At 42.0% G+C, this 17,289-nt stretch overlaps 1 protein-coding gene and 1 pseudogene across 2 annotated transcripts in view; both read left to right on the forward strand.

Annotated features, from left to right (window-relative positions):
- Positions 1-17,289, forward strand: part of FBXL13 (F-box and leucine rich repeat protein 13) — a gene marked incomplete at both ends in the record, with an annotated part of 242,481 nt that overhangs the window by 72,008 nt on the left and 153,184 nt on the right. Inside the window, one exon of the mRNA XM_080701187.1 lies at positions 16,611-16,706. Coding sequence (XP_080557313.1) covers positions 16,611-16,706 — 96 coding nt within the window. The remainder of the gene's footprint in view (positions 1-16,610; positions 16,707-17,289) is intronic.
- On the forward strand, positions 7,198-7,824 carry LOC308266940 (protein lin-28 homolog A-like; annotated as a pseudogene). Its single transcript has one exon. The product of its transcript is annotated as a protein lin-28 homolog A-like (transcript).

A 17,289-nucleotide genomic window follows, 5' to 3' on the forward strand; every position in this document is an offset into this window, starting at 1 on the left:
AAGGCCCAAGAATCAATAGAGTTTATGGTAAAAATTTTAATCCAAAGGCAAGAGAAGGCTCATTTTTCTAGGAGGGAGGGAGTGAGGATGGGAAGGAGGGAAAGAAAGAGAGAGAGAGAGAGAGAGAGAGAGAGAGAGAAGAAAGAGAAGAGAAGGGAATGTATGAATCTCTTGTTTATTCTAAAGAGACCCATTCACATTAGGGAGGGCCATCTGCTTTATCTGTTATGCTGATTCAAATGTTAAATCTCATCCAGAAACACCCACACAGACATACTCAGAACCATGTTTAATCAAATATCTCGGTACTCTGTGACCCTGTCAAGTTGGCACATAAGATTAACTATCAGAAATCTATCCCTTGTAAACTTGGCACCTATATACATCTTCTTAAATCATACTTAATCTCTAAATAAAAAACCAAATTAATAATTCTACTTAAAATTATACAACTATCCTTTGTATAACTGGAAATGTGCTACTCCTTTGAAGAGGACATAAAATAGTTGCATATGAGCTGGGTGTGGTGGTGCATGCTTATAATCCCAGCATTTGGGAGGCGGAGGCATGAGGATCACGGTTCGATTCGTGGACAGCCTCAGCTACTTAGTGACTAGGCACTTTGCAACTCTGTGAGACCCTGTTTCAAAATAAGAAATAAATCCGGGCGTGGTGGCGCACGCTTGTAATCCCCATGCTTGCGAGGCGGAGACAGGAGGATCGCGCTGGTTCAGAGCCAGCCTTGCTGGCTTAAGAGACCCTATTTCCAAATAAAATATAAAATAGGTCTGGGAGTGTAGCCTGGAGGTAGAAGGGCTTCCAGGAATCCCAGTACCACCAAAAAAAAAAAAAAAAAAAAGGAATAAAAAATAGGGTTGGGGGTGTAGCTTGGAGGTAGAATGCCCTTGGGTTTCATCTCCAGTACCACCACCACCACCACAACAACAACAATACTTGAATATGTTTACTCACCTCCTTGATATTCCATACCTTAAATACCATAAAATACTTATAGTTATATGAAGACAATAAATTTATATGATAACAAGAAATGAGGGGAAAGTAAAGCTTTCAGAGATCTACACAGAAGACAGATATTTGAGATACATTTGTAACAAAATAAGTAATAACTGGTTACAGCTATTATTTATAAATATCTACTTCCATGACCTATTCTGTATTCCCTTTGTCTTCAACAAGCACCTTGGTGGGTCATGGTTCCTTACCTGGTGTGCTACTCTACACCCTTGTTCCTGAAGAGGTTGAGCCATTAGGAGACCTGCTTAGGTTAAATTGTCATAGCTTTCTATTGTATTACCATTACAGGGCATGGGAACACTAAGAGACACCCTCAACAATCTTCTACATTACAGGCATACTCTTCTTTACTTTTGTCATGGAGTGGCAGTCTGGTAACTCCTTGATAATGGGATTGGTCACCCCAACCAACACAGTAATGGCCTTCTTTGCTTATTGATTTAGAGACACCAGGAGACAGGAATGGGTGGTAGCCTCCTTAACTCCACCAAGTTCAATGAAATCATTGTTTCATTTTCTAATGGAGCCATTCCTTTTTTCTTTAGACCTTTAGTTCAATATATTTTTTTACAGTATTTCTTAAATTATTAAGCCAGCAGAATAAGTCCAAGTCCATAAGAACAGGAAGGAAAAGTTTTGCTAGTGGGTTTCTAGGTTAATATTGAGTATGTCAATTTCCACCAGCAACTCCTGACTCTGGGAGAAACGGCTTCACATACAGTATTAGATGATGATTCAGAGGACATATGGCTTTTTGGAGCATCTTACCCTGGCACCATGATATATTACCACCTCTCCGCCTCTTATTTGAACCTTTACAAGTCTAGTTTGCTATTCTATTAAATCAGCTGCTTCGGGGTGGTGGTGACCATGGTAAGACCAGTGAAATTCATCACCCTGGCCTCTTGAGGAATTTGTTTTTACTGTAATATAAATTTCTTGTTAAGAAGCAATGCTTTATATATTAAAAAAAAAACTCACAATTTTCCACCAATACCCAATTCCAGTGCATCACTAGACTAAAAGTTGTCCATTTTAGCCTTCTTCCTTTCCATACTTGTAAACACTTTCAGTCAGGTATGGTGGCTAAGCCAGTACTTAGGAGGCTGAGAAAGGAGGATCACAGGTTTGTGGCTAGCCTCTGCAACTTAGTGAGACCCTATTTCAAAATAAAGAATTAAAAAGTCAAGCTGGGGGTGTAGCTTAGAGGTAGAATGCTCCAGATTCAATCCCTAGTACCACAAAACAACAATAATAACAATAGCAACAAAATATTTTCTATAGTGAGAAACCTGGTTCTCAGTTTCTTTTCTTTCTTCTTTCTTTCTTCTTTCTTTCTTTCTTTCTCTCTCTTTCTTTTTCTTTCTTTCTACTTATTTGATTTATCTCCACCCTATAGCTACAAAATTACACCATTCTCTGGCTACCTTTCTTAAGCAAAGTCCCCTTCACTTCCTGGCCACACAGGCCAGCCCCTCATTTCAGAAGTAAATTCACTCCTCACCCCACTAAGCTCCATGTCATGCCCCAGGGTCAGTCCCCGCCTTACTGCCTCTCTAGGGTCAACTCCTTGATTAGAGTACTGTTGCGTTCCCTTGGGCTCTTACCCTCATGACAGACTAGCTGCTTACATCGTTTGGGCCCCCACATTCCACAGCAGGCCCCTCCCTCTCACCTAGTTTAGATGTCTTCCTCCCCCCACTGAAACTCAGGCACATGTACTGCGCAGCTCCTGCATGGACACTCTCCTCACTTTGCTTGGGCTCTCACACCGTCCTCTGGTCCACTGCCCATTCCTCTTGCAGTGCCAGCTTTGTTCATGTTCACCAGTGGCTCTAGGAAGGGGCAGGGACCCACCAGCATTTGCTTGTTCCTGGCAGAGGACCAGGCCTCCCTGAAGATTGTATTATAGGCTTTGGCACCTAATGTCTAACTGGCCAAAACTGAATTTTAAATATTTTATTTTCCATAAAGAAAAGGGATCTTTTCCATTTCTCCAAATTTGAGGTTTGGGGCTCCTTGGTTATAGAGCTCACTAATAGGCCTACCTGCTCATTCACTGGATAGAGGTGCCAGAAGGAAGTACCTGGTTTAGCTAAAAGAAAATCGGTCTTTAAAGAAATGTTTTTCTCATTTCTTCTTTTATACACCTCAAGAAATATAGATATCTTGACCTGACTGGGAACCCTTTGTTTGACTGGAACGAGTAGCTTTAGCATTTGTTTTTTGCAGATGACACATCCAGTACACATTTGTAGGCGAGGTGCCATTGGGTTGTTTAGGAGGCATTGCTGTTATTTGCTGGTGCCCACAGTTACAGAATACTGTGCTGCATAAATGTGTCAAATTTAGAATATTTATATGGTAACTTTTTTTCCCTCCATGCCAACTGTGTCTGGAGTTATTTTTGTTTTTCCTCTACTGTGTTTATAGCGAGAATTCCCACATGAAATGCATTAGTATCCAGGCAATTTAACAAAGAAGTAGGAAATCCTGGTACCACCAGAGAGTAGATTTAGTTCTCAGGAAGTGCTTCTCTTTGAGAGCTGGCTCTTCTTGGAGAACAGGGAATTACAAAATCCTAGAATCAGAGTATTTGTGCTAGAAGGGACTTAAGTTCATGTCCACCTACAAGCTCCTCCACCTGAAGCAAAAATTCCCTCAAACACATCCCAGCCTGGCTCACAGTCAGTGGGTGGGCACCTTCTGGTCAGCCCTGCCCATGTTAGCTGTTCTTTTGTCTTTCATGCTGCTCTTGTATGTAACCCATGTGCTGATAACCCTAATCCCAAAGAATGTTAGAGAAAAGGGTTAGTTGTCACCAGAACATGGTAAATATCACTTTTTTGGGGAAGGGGAGCTTGCTCATTTTAGACAGAAGAGAATTACAAAATATTAAAATCATAAGAGTTTTTGTGCTGGAAGGGATTAGAGGTCTTAAGTAAAGCTGAAATCTGCTGTTGATTTCCTCACAAGGACCCTGGTTCTGTCATTTAAGGTCAAAATGAAAATATCTGCTGTGCGTCTGGTGCTGCGGTGTACTGCCAATGTTTCCTAGTCTCCCGATTCCAGGAGCCAGCCTTGGTCTCTTGCAAGAGTATCATTCATCTTTGCATGAGTCAGGAGAAGCAGGGAGTGGGCTGGAGGCCTGAAACATCTCCCACTCTAGGTACCTTCTTCATGCAGCTGACTCTGTGACCCTAACTAGGATCATATATCACCAGCCTACATTTCAGTTCCTTTGGGGCAGAACTGGCTTTCTTGGACTGGTGGATTCTTTTTCCACCAAGATATCAAAAGTTTCTTATTTAATCTCTTGTTCTCTTACTACATTCTTCCATTCCCCTTGTGATGTGGGCTTTCTTTCCCCTTTTTCACTCCATTACTTATTCATGGACCACTAGACCTCTTCCTCTTGCTGAAGATCCAAAGTCTTGTGGCAAGAGCAGGTACAAAAATACTGAGTAGCCTTAAATGTCATATTTCTATAGACTTTAGTGTTGTATGATTTTCTTAAAACTCCCCCGTCTCATCCGTGTCCTGTCTTGTCAATTTTATGGGTTAGGATGTGTCTTGCACTGACCAACCACTTGGAGATTATCTGTGGAATTGAATTAAAAATCTTATTCCGACTTCCGGGAAGATGGCGACGGAGAAAAGCAGGGCTTACGAGCCCCGCTAACAACCAATCTATATTACTACAAAATCAGCGCCTTTCATAGTCAGAAAACACCATCAGCAGAGAAACAAAAAATGTAATTACAAGAGACAGAGAAAAAGAGGGCTGGAAAAACGAGACACCAGAAAGAAACCAGACCGCAGTGCTGCGGCCGGAGCCACGGCACGGAGCGGTGGGCGCCATCTTTCCTTGCAACACCAGGCCCCAGAGAGGAGGGGGAACTCAGAATGGCGTTCAGAGCCAGAGAGGAGATACGCCGGCCTCACACCCGAGGACGCGGCAGCAGTGCCTTACTGCCGGCGGCAACAGTGAGTTCACTGGGTGGCACCAGACCAATGCACTCAACAGCCCACCAGGATCCAGAGAGGAGCGGTGGACAGTGAGCTGAGGTGAGCTGCTGCAGAACAGCCGGGTGGGATTCGGCAGATTTTTCAGCGCAGGGAGCATCTAAAGCTCCCAGTGGCTGGGCTCAGCACACCCTGCAGGGACTCAGAGCAGAGCTCAAAACCAGAGAAGAAATATGCCAGCCTCACGGTCGAGGGCGTGGCAGCGGTGCCATATTGCCACCGGCGGCAACAGCAGTGAATTCACCGAGTCCACTACAGCTCCATGGGTGCACTCATCAACAGTGAGTCAAATTGTGGCACCTAGAGGATAAATCCCAGTACTGCATTCCCAGGGACTTGACCCAGTGGGGGAGTGACGGTGGCAGAAATATCACACCATAGGAACGTCCAACCTGGCACCCCCCCATGGTTTAAAGCAGCCTCAATTGACTCCCTGGGTCTGAGACTCTGCGATACAACCTAGTAAAGGAGTAGTGAGGACTGAGATACCACAGACTCGAGATCCAGAGCACCTTAAGTGAAGTCTTAGTGACCCAAGGGAAGAACCCAGAGAAGGCAGAAACTTCCAAAATCATGGGAAAGAGGAATAACAATGGAGCAATGAATGCCCACAACCCCACAACATCAGAACTCGATAAAACAGAAATTCAGAGATTTCTAGAAGAACAAATCAGGAAAATAACTGTAGAAATAATAGAGGTGTTTTGAAAAGAATTCAGAGAGAGCCAAAACGAGATAAAGGATGCAATTAATGAAATAAAGGCCTCAATTCAAAGTACAAACAACCGATTAGACCACATGGAGAATAGAATCTCGCTCTTAGAAGATGATCACTCCAAAAATGAACGCATAGTTTCTAATTTAGAAAAAAAAAATCCGACAGCAGGAATCTGACATTGAAGAAATATTGGCCCATTTTAAGAGAGCTAACCTAAGAGTAGTTGGAATAGAGGAGGGAAAAGAAGGTGAAACCAAAGGGATCAACAATCTCTTCAAGGAAGTAATAGCAGAAAATTTTCCAAACATAGAGCAAGAGGTTGATACACAGGTCCAGAAAACTTATAGAACCCCCTTTAGACAGGATCGGAGAAGAGGATCTCCATGTCACATAATTGTCAAAATGACCAATGTGGAAGCCAAGCAGAGAATCTTAAAGGCAACAAAAACAAAGGGCCAAGTGACATTCAGAGGCAAATCAATTAGAATCACTCCAGACTTCCCAAACCAAGTCATGAGAGCCAGAAGGGCTTGGAGTAACATATTCCAAACTCTGAAAGAAAACAACTTCCAGCCAAAAATTTCCTACCCAGCAAAACTTCCTATCAAATTAGATGGGGAAATAAGAAGCTTCCATGACAAACAGAAACTGAAGGAATTTATGTCTTCAAAACCAGCGCTAGAGAAAATACTCAAAGAGATTAACTACAAAGAAGAATTAGGTAACATACACCAGAACCCGAGAAATAAGATTTTCCATCCAACAGACAGCTAAGATTGGTTATCTGTGGAGATTCATTATTTATGTTATTCTTTTACCTATCTCTAAATTGTTTTGTTTGCTTTTATTGTTGCTAATTTTTAGGATATCTAGTTGGAATATTAATATACCTTCAGGTATAGCATTTGGAAATATTTTATCCCATTCTATCAGTAACCTTGAACTCTTTTTACATTGTCTTTGGATTACAATATTTTTTTATTTTTTAGGGAGTTTGTTTACCCTTCTGTTGCCTGTGCCATTGAAATCATATCCAAGAACTCACTGCCAATTTCAATATTGTGAGGTTTAATGACCCAGATTCTCTTCTAAAAGTTTATAGTCTTAAGATTTATATTTAGGTCTTTTATCTATTTTGAGTTAATATTTGTATATGGTGTTAGGTAAGGGTCCAATTTTATTCTTTTTCATGTAATTATTATTTTTTTCAACAATTTTTAGTTAAAAGATTATTATTTCCTCCACCAAATGTTTGTGGAAACCTTGTCAAAAATAACTTGAGGGGCCCTCCCACCGCTATTGTGTGGGGGAAGATGTAGCGGCCACTTCTCCGAACCACCCCTTTGCCTCCGGACTTCTCTGGGGCCAGCAGCCGCCCGACTAGGGGCCCGGGGCCGCGGGCGCAGCCGACGACCATGGGCTCGGTGTCCAACCAGCAGTCTGCAGGTGGCTGTACCAAGGCAGCTGAGGAGCCGCCCGAGGAGGCGCCGGCGGACGGCGCGGGTGGCCAACGAGCCGCAGTTGCTGCACCGGGCGGCATCTGTAAGTGGTTCAACGTGCGCATGGGGTTCGGCTTCCTGTCCATGACAGCCCGCGCCGGGGTCGCGCTCGACCCCCCCGGTGGACGTCTTTGTGCACCAGAGTAAGCTTCACATGGAGGGCTTCCGGAGCCTCAAGGAGGGCGAGGCTGTGGAGTTCACCTTCAAGAAGTCAGCCAAGGGCCTGGAATCCATCCGAGTCACCGGCCCGGGGGTGTCTTCTGTACTGGGAGTGAGAGGAGGCCAAAGGGGAAGAACATGCAGAAGCCCAGGTCCAAAGGAGACAGGTACTACAATTGTGGTGGTCTGGACCACCATGCCAAGGAGTGCAAGCTGCCACCCCAGCCCAAGAAGTGTCACTTCTGCCAGAGCATCAGCCATATGGTGGCCTCGTGTCCACTGAAGGCCCAGCAGGCCCCCAGCTCCCAGGGAAAGCCAGCTTCCTTCAGGGAGGAAGAAGAAGAGATCCACGGCTCTGCCCTGCTCCCGGAGACCCAGAATTGAGCCACAGCAGGCGGGGGCTATTCTTTTGCCACCAGGAGTACAAGGAGCAGGCATCAATCGGCAGAGTGGAGAAAGTGGGGCTAGGGTGGGTTGGGGGTAGCTGGCACCGCCATGTCTCAGGCCGGGGTTCCCAGCAGCATCCCGTCTTCCCGCTTGGTGGGGAGAAGGGGTGAGGCGAAGGAACTCCACCCACGCTCTATCCAAATGAAGCTGAGGGCTTGGGGGGAGCCACCCTGGAATCTGCATGCTTTACCCGGGGCTACACCCCCAAACCCTAGCTTTTTTTGAATGTGGCGTGGATAGGGAAGTTGTTTTCCTTTTGAAGAAGGATATGTAGTGATACTATTTCCCTTGCCAGAGCGTGAGACCACTAAGCATGCCATCAGATTAATGGGTCCAACCCACACGCCCGCAGAATGTCGCGGCATTGTGGGCGGGACTCTCGGGAGCAAGGCTGGGGTCTTTTCACATCTTGCTTTCTAGCATAACCCCGTCTTGGGATGTGGTGCTGGGAACTGTCCCAAGCAGTGGGTTGTGATGATAGGCCAAAGGGTGACAGGCTGCAGACCCGCTGCTCCTCGCTCGCTCCCACCCCTTTCCAGGCCAATGTGATTTTATTTATTTGGTCCCTTGGATAACTGCACCTTGGGTCCCACTTTCTCCAGAATGCCAACTGCACTATCTGTGTGCGAATGACGTATCTTGTGCATTTTAACTTTTTTTTCTTAATATAAATATTCTGGTTTTGTATTTTTGTATATTTTAAGACCCTCATTCCTGCACTGTGTTCTCAGGTACATGAGCGATCTCAGGGATAAGCCGGCAGCAGCTCCAGGTCTGCACAGCAGGAATACTTTTTTTTTTATCACCATGGAGAGCAACCATTTGGCGTGCACAGCCTATTGAACTACCTCATGTCTGCCAATTAGAGCTGACGATTCCGCCAGTGTCCTCTTGAAACCCCCTCCGCCAATGTTTTGCCAGAGACTGTTTTAATTGGGTTGCCCATGACCCGATCTCCTGGTACTGGAAGATTGGAAATTAGCCTAAACTAGAAAAGGTGGTACGGAGAAGTTAGGAGAGGCGTGGACAGGTGAAAAGCCCAGAGAGGAAGCCAAAGTTAGGAGGTGGTTGTCTAATCCTAGGGCGTGAGACTTGCTTCACATACCAGATCCATCTCTCACCAGATTAATCAAGGCCTACCATGCACAACAGGGTGTGAGTGTGTGTGTGTGTTTCTTGTCTTTCTTGTTTGTTTGTTTGTTAATATGAATCAGTATGGGTGAGTTTGTAAGATCAATACCTCTGTAACCACCCTGTGTTGTTCAGGGATGGCTGTTTGAAGCAAGGACTAAAATCCTTAGCCTTTAAAAATTCTTGGCTTCCAGGGAGACCCAGAAACAAGGGCCTCTTGTGGCGCCCATAGCCAGTGTCCTGCCCTGCTGCAATAGTGATAGTGTGGAGGTAGTTAAAGGAGGAACAAAAAAGGGGGTTTCATTTACATGTTGTGAGATCACCACAAACCTACCTCACTGTGTTGAAACGGGGCAAATGCAATAGACGCATTGGGTGGTGTGTGTCTGATCCTGGTTTCTTGTCTCCTCCAAATGCTCTCCCCTCTAGTTATTGTATTTGTCTGGGCTTTGTAGGACTTTACTGAGTCTGAGTTGGTGATTGTAAAGTGGCCTAGTTTGTGTAAATAGAATGTGTTGGTCTTTCTCCATGTTCTTTTGGGGTTTTATTTTTTACAAACTTCTTTTTGTATTGAGAGAAAAATAGCCAAAGCATCTTTGACAGAAGGTTCGGTACCAGCACCAAACAGAAGGATCTGAAACAAGAGTGTGGGGCCTCTTGAAGCAGGGCTCTTGAACCATCTTTTTTGTGTGTGTTTCCCTCCTATTCCCTATTTTGGACCAGATCTTCTGTCTTTAAAAACACACACACACACACACACACACACACACACACACACACACACACACAGCTCCTGTCCTACCCTCTTCTCTTTCAAAAGAAAACCTACATGCCCACACACATATATTTAATTCTTGAAATGTCTCTGTAACTCTTCAGTGATTTGTACAAAAACCTGAAGAAGACAGAACCTCTCACCCTTCATTCCCAACCTCCAGAGTCAATCAGTTCTCAATGCCATTCATGCAGAATGCCACTGTCCTGTGTGTGGGTGAATCAAACCTACTTAATCTGCAACCCTGAAGTAGAGAGAAGCAGTTGGGGCCTTCCATGTAGAAAGTAGAGCCAAGAGACCAGGAAAGAGAATATGAATGTATGTCCAAGTCACTCAGGAACTTTTATACAGGTGCGAGAAACTTTTGTCAAAGTGGCCACAAGATTGTTTAATAGGAGACGAACGAATGTAACTCCATGTTTACTGCTAGAAACCAAAGCTTTGTGTGAAATCTTGAATTTATGGGGAGGGAAAGAGGGTGGGAAAGTGTGTATCTCTTCTTTCTTTCCCTGATCCCTTCCCCTCATTCCTGAATTGCAGGAGACTAAGCCCCCTTGGGCTTTGGTGACCACATCCCGGGGTGTTTATTTGATGGTTTGATTTTGCTGTACCCGGGTACTTACTTCCTTTCCCATTCTCTAATCATTTCGTAACACACATGCTGACTCTTCCCTTCCCTTCTTCTCTCCCTGGGAAAAATACAATAAATAAAGACTTATTGGTACTCAAAAAAAAAAAATAACTTGACAATATATGGAAGAATTTATCTCTAGGCTTTTATTTAATTCCTATGGTTTATATATCTGCCTTTTTAACAGTACTACGCTGTTTCAATTATTGTAGCTTTATATGGTTTGAAATCAGAAAATATACATCTTCTAGCTTTGTTCTTTTTCAAGATAGTTTTGGGTATCCAGAGTCCGTATTCCATATTAGGATAGATTTTTTCTGAAAAATAAATAAATAAATGTATGATAGTTTCACCTAAAAAAAAAAAAAGAAAAAAATATTCTCTGGTAAGAAAGAAAGCAAAAAGAAATATTGAAACGTTATCTTTAAGTCATCAAAAGCTTGGTATCAGACAAATGAAACTGTTAATGTGAAATTATCATTGTTAATTTTGGATAAATTGCTATAATACTAGATGTCAACCACTAAGCCAAGCATGGGAAGGCGGGATGGGGAGGGAACGGGGTGGGGATCGGGTAGGGGCTAACTGGGCGATGTGTGCATGTATGTCTACAAAAGTTTTTTTTAATCCCATTATGATGTATGAATACAGTGCACCAATAAAAAAAGTAAAATAAAATAAAATAAAATAAAGGTAAAAAAAATAAAAATCTCATTCCCCTTCCCTGATGTTCTTTCTAGGTTGCCAAGTTGGTAACAGTCAGCGTTCCACCTAGAATTAATTTCTAATATTTCCAAGTACAATTATATATGAAAGCTTAAAATTATTATAAATGTTGTACAATAATGGCCACACTACTTAAGAGAAGGTATAAGTTTGTAGTAATTGCAATTAAATTCTTTGAAACAGCTTATTCCACTTAGAAATGTGGAATACTTACCTTTTAAGTATTTCTGGGCAATAGTCTATGGAATTAATGAGGTACGACATTATAAAGTAGGCACTTAACAAATAACTGTTAAATGAACTAGTGAATAAATCAATAAGTCTCCACGTATTGGAAAAGGCTTCAAAACCTCCACATATTGGGAAAGGCATTATATAATCTTATTTTAATAGCCCCTTTCTTTTCTACTATGTAGACCATGATGCAAGTATACCTTTCAGATAAAAGTTTAAATCTATTTAGGCAAGAATTTAACGTCTAGGTGATGGGTAGGACTCATTTAAATAGGGACTTTTGTCATAATATTCTATTAAAATTCATAGCTTAAAATAACTTAATCATACAATATGGAAAAATAAACTCTTTAAATTTGACATTAAAAGTTACTCAGTAGAAATACAATTATGAGACTAGTTTGAAATAGCTGGCCATAAATCACAAAAGTAATCATAAAATTTTAGGTATAGAAGAGGCTTTCAGAAATTATTTCATCAAAAACTCTTGCTTTATAGATGAGGGAATGAATGTAGAGGAGTTCGATACCTGTACTGAGCTGAATCTGTGTAAATCCTGTGTGCGTGGCTGGAGTATGTGTTTCTTTAGAGAAAATGATATATGTTTCTGCCAAATCTTCCAGAGTTATTGCCAGTTTGAAACCTGTTTATATGTTAATAAATCAAAAATAGTTACAAAGGTAATAAATTTTAATTAGATTCCACCTTATAAATCATTATAAATTCTTTGGGAGACTTTTTTGTTGCAGGCTGGTGCCTTAGTTTTTATTTTGCCAGGAGATAGAATTTTTGCTAGCTTTCTCTTTCATTGTTGCAGGAGAACAGGCACAGACAGAGGATTACCCAGAAGGAGAATTCCTTTATTTCTGCTGGTAGGCCCCAGAGGACTAAAGTTCCAAGTCCGAGCCCTATAATAGGGCAGGTCTTGATTGGTTTGACAGGTGCAGATGCTTGGGTTAGGTTTCAGTTTCTTTTCCTGAGCCTGATTTCCTCAAACTGCTCCCACGTGGCAGGTGTGTGGCCTAGGGTCTACGTGGTAGGTGCAGGAAGGGGCCATTTTTTGTCTCCTCCCTCATCATAATCCTGAATACTCCTCTCTCTCTCTTTCTCTCCTCTCTCTCTCTCTCTCTCTCTCTCTTTCTCTCTCTCTCTCTCCTTCCCTCCCTCTCCCTCTCTCTCTCTCTCTCTCTCTCTCTCTCTCTCTCTCTGACCTTGGTAACTTTTTTGTGTCTGCATGGTTAATAAAATGTGAACCCATTTGTTATTAAAAAGCAGCCACCATCCCCACTGCTTCCTACAGAACTATATCATGAACAACTGATGGCCAGTCTGAGTTTGCAAGGCTTGAGGTCCTGAAGATTTCTCTTACTTTTTTGGCAACTGAAGCTTTTTAAAATAATGTTTTATCATTTACTGATGTTTTATATCAAGACTATTTCCTGATTTTCTAATCTATTTTTTTCAGAAATTAAAGTCAGGTGAGTTTATCGATATCTCCCAGGAATCCAGTTCAGTTCAGCAAACAATTGAATGCCTTTTATGTACCAGCTACTGTTTAGATAAATCACTAGTTTTCTAGCAGAATTCTGCTTTCATTTATAAAATAAAACAAATGTGATTATCTTCCTCACCATCCTGCTACAACAGTTCATTAAAAGGTTCACACTGTCATATTTTCAAGATGTCTATGTAAACTCCTTATAGTATCTTTAAATTCAATGGTAAGAAAAAGTTATATAGTTCCGGGAAGATGGCGACCGAGAAAAGCGGGGCTTAAGAGTCCCGCTAACAACCAATCTCCATTACCACAAAAAGAGCGCCTTTCATAGCCAGAAAACACCATCACCAGAAAAACAAAAAAACCACCAGGCTCCAGAGAGAAAGCGGACTGAGAACAGAGCTCAGGGCCACAGAGGAGACACACGCGCCTGAGGACGCGGCAGCAGCACCATACTGCCGGCAGCAGCGGCGAACTCAGCAGATGGCTACAGCAAGCGGAGGTGAGCCGATGCGGAACAGCCAGGCGGGATCTTTCGGCGCAGACAGCATTTAAAGCTCCCAGTGGCTGAGCTCAGCACACGCTGCAGGGATTCAGAGTGGAAATCAAAACCAGAGAAGAAAAAATACGCCAGCCTCATGGCCGAGGGCGTGGCAGAGGCGCCATATTGCCACCGGCGGCGGCAGCAGCAGTGAATTCACCGAGTCCAGTACAGCTACATCTACATACTCAAGAACAGTGAGTCAAATTGCGGGCCACAGAGGAGAAATCCCAGTATAGTGCCTCCTGGGACTTGACCCAGTGAGGGAGTGGTGGTGGCAGAGATATCACACCATAGGAGAGCGTGCAACCTGGCACCCCCCATAGTTTAAAGCAGCCTCTATCGACTCCCTGGGTCGGAGACTCTGTGATACAACCCAGTAAAGGAGTAGTAGGGTCTGAGATAATACAGACTCGAGATCCAGAGCACCTTAAGTGAAGCCATAGTGACCCAAGGGAAGAGCCCAGAGAAGGCACAAACCTCCGAAATCATGGGAAAGAGGAATAACACTGAAGTAATGAATGTGCACAACCCCATAACATCAGAACCTGATAAAACAGAAAATCAGAGATTTCTAGAAGATCAAATCAGGAAAATAACTGTAGAAATAATAGAGGTGCTTCGAAAAGAACTCAGAGAGAGCCAAAAAGAGATAAAGGATGCAATTAATGAAGTAAAGGCCTCAATTCAAAGCACAAACAACCGATTAGACCACATGGAGAACAGAATCTCGCTCTTAGAAGATGAGCAATCCAAAAATGAATGCATAGTTTCTAATCTAGAAAAAGATATCCAACAGCAGGAATCTGACATTGAAGAAATATGGGCCCATCTTAAGAGAGCTAACCTAAGAATAATTGGAATAGAGGAGGGAAAAGAAAGTGATACCAAAGGGATCAACAATCTCTTCAAGGAAGTAATAGCAGAAAATTTTCCAAATATAGAGCAAGAGGTTGATACACAGATCCAGGAAACTTATAGAACTCCCTTTAGACAGGATCGGAGAAGAGGATCCCCATGCCATATAATTGTCAAAATGACCAATGTGGAAGCCAAGCAGAGAATCTTAAAGGCAACAAAAACAAAGGGCCAAGTGACATTCAGAGGCAAACCAATTAGAATCACTCCAGACTTCCCAAACCAAGTCATGAGAGCCAGAAGGGCTTGGAGTAACATATTCCAAACTCTGAAAGAAAACAACTTCCAGCCAAAAATTTCCTACCCAGCAAAACTTTCTATCAAATTAGATGGAGAAATAAGAAGCTTCCATGACAAACAGAAACTGAAGGAATTTATGTCTTCAAAACCAGCGCTAGAGAAAATACTCAAAGAGATTAACTACAAAGAAGAAATAGGTAACACTCACCAGAACCAGAGAAACAAGAGTTTCCATCCAACAGACAACTAAGATTGGTTATCTGTGGAGATTCATTATTTATGTTAGTCTTTTACCTATCTCTAAATTGTATTGTTTGCCTTTATTGTTGTTAATTTTTAGGATTTCTAGTTGGAATATTAATATACCTTCAGATATAGCATTTGGAAATATTTTATCCCATTCTATTAGTAACTTTTAACTCTGTTTACATTGTCTTTGGATATACAATATTTTCTTTTATTTTTTAGGGAGTTTGTATATTCTTCTGTTGCCTGTGCCATTGAAATCATATCCAAGAAATCACTGCCAATTTCAATGTTGTGAGGTTTTATGACCCAGATTTTCTCCTAAAAGTTTATAGTCTTAAGATTTATATTTAGGTCTTTTATCTAGTTTGAGTTAATACTTGTATGTGGGATTAGGTAAGGGTCCAATTTTATTCTTTTCCATGTAATTATTATTTTTCAACAATATTTAGTTAAAAGATTATTATTTCCACCACCAAATCTTCGTGGAAACCTTGTCAAAAATAACTTGACAATATAGGGAAGAAGTTAGCTCTAGGCTTGTATTTAACTCCAATGGTCTATATATCTGCCTTTAGAACAGTACTACACTGTTTCAATTATTGTAGCTTTATATGGTTTGAAATCAGAAAATATACATCTTCTAGCTTTGTTTTTGCTTCGAGATTGTTTTGGGTATCTAGAGTCCATATTCCATATCAGGATAGATTTTTTTCTGAAAAATAAATATATGATAGTTTCACCTAAAAAAAAGAAAAAAATATTCTCTGGTAAGAAAGAAAGCAAAAAGAAATATTGAAATGTTATCTTTAAGACATCAAAATCTTGGTATCAGACAAATGAAACTGTTATGTGAGATTATCATTTTTAATTTTGGATAAATTGCTATAATACTAGATGTCAACCACTAAGCCAAGCATGGGAAGGAGGGATGGGGAGAGAATGGGGTGGGGATCGGGTGGGGGCTGACTGGGTGATGTGTGCATGTATGTCTACAAAAGTTTGTATCCCAATATGATGTATGAATACAGTGCACCAATAAAATAAAATTTAAAAAAAAAAAAGAAAAGAAAAAGTTATAAGGTACCATGAAAAAAACCCTGTGTTATGGAGTCCACAGTTGGCACAGAGTTCAATCCAGTATAAGAACACAGTTTACAATGTGGCTTTTAAGAAATATTTTTAGATTTCATGTTAAGAGACCTGTAAAAATTTCTTATAATAGATCTTTACATGAAACAGTAACAAAACGGCTACGAATAACTATGAAAAGCCACTGCATTGCAGAGATCATAGTTTGGTACAGGGTTCAACTTTTTGTAAGATCACAGTGCACAAGCCAGGCGTGGTAGCACATGATAGTAATCCCAGTACTTGGGAGGCTGAGACAGGAGGATCGCAGGTTTGCAGCCAGCTTCAGTTACTTAGTGAGGCCCTCTGCAACTTAGTGAGACCCTGTTTCAAAATAAAGAATAAAAAAGAGGACTGGGGTTGTAGCTCAGAAGCAGAATGCCTCTACTCAATTCCCAGTACCCCCACCACACACACAAAAGAACACACTGCACAATACATCATAACAGAAAAAGGATCAGCAGATAAGTGCCAGTACTTTGGATACAGTTCCTATCATTGGATAAGATTCTAGCACTTAAACTTCTGCTATTACAATATATGCACTGGATTACCATTATTAACACACACACACACACACACACACACACACACACACACACCCCAGAGTTCACATATTTTTAAAAATTGTGTATTTTTTCTTTGCATTTAGATTTTCTCATACCTCAGTTTAAGAGATGTGATAATGTGTGGTCAAGTTAGCCGCTCCTGGATGACCATGATACAGATGAGCTCCCTGTGGAATTCTGTGAGTAGGTGCTCATGGAACTAGGATCTACTAGTTCCTATTCTATCCTTTGTGCACTGCTGTAAAGTCAACTTTAGTAGGGACTGCTTTCTTCCTTGCTCCCTCCTCTGTGGCCACCATAAGAATTGAACCCAGGGGCATTTTACCTTCAAGTTATACCGTAGGCCCACTTATTTATTTATTTATTTGTTTGTTTGTTTGTTTGTTTGTTTTGGTGGTACTGGGGTTCCTGGAAGCCCTTCTACCTCCGGGCTACACTCCCAGACCTATTTTTACATTTTTATTTGGAAACAGGGTCTCCTAAGCCAGCGCGCGGGGCTGGCTTCGAACCTGCGCGGTCCTCCTGTCTCCGCCTCCCAAGCGCGGGGATGACAGGCGTGCGCCACCACGCCCGGCTACCGTAGGCCCTTTTAATTTTTTATTCTGAAACAGGGTCTCACCAAGTTGCTAAGTGTCTCCCTAAGTCACTGGGCCAGCCTCAACCTGCAGTCTTCCTGTCTCAGCCTCCCCCAAACTGGGATTACACGCATGTACCACCATGCTAGTTTAATTTTTTAAATTTTGGAACAAGGTCTTGATAGGT

The sequence above is a fragment of the Muscardinus avellanarius genome (assembly GCF_963383645.1).
Source record: "Muscardinus avellanarius genome assembly, chromosome: 9".
In the NCBI taxonomy this organism is placed as follows: Eukaryota; Metazoa; Chordata; class Mammalia; order Rodentia; family Gliridae; genus Muscardinus; species Muscardinus avellanarius.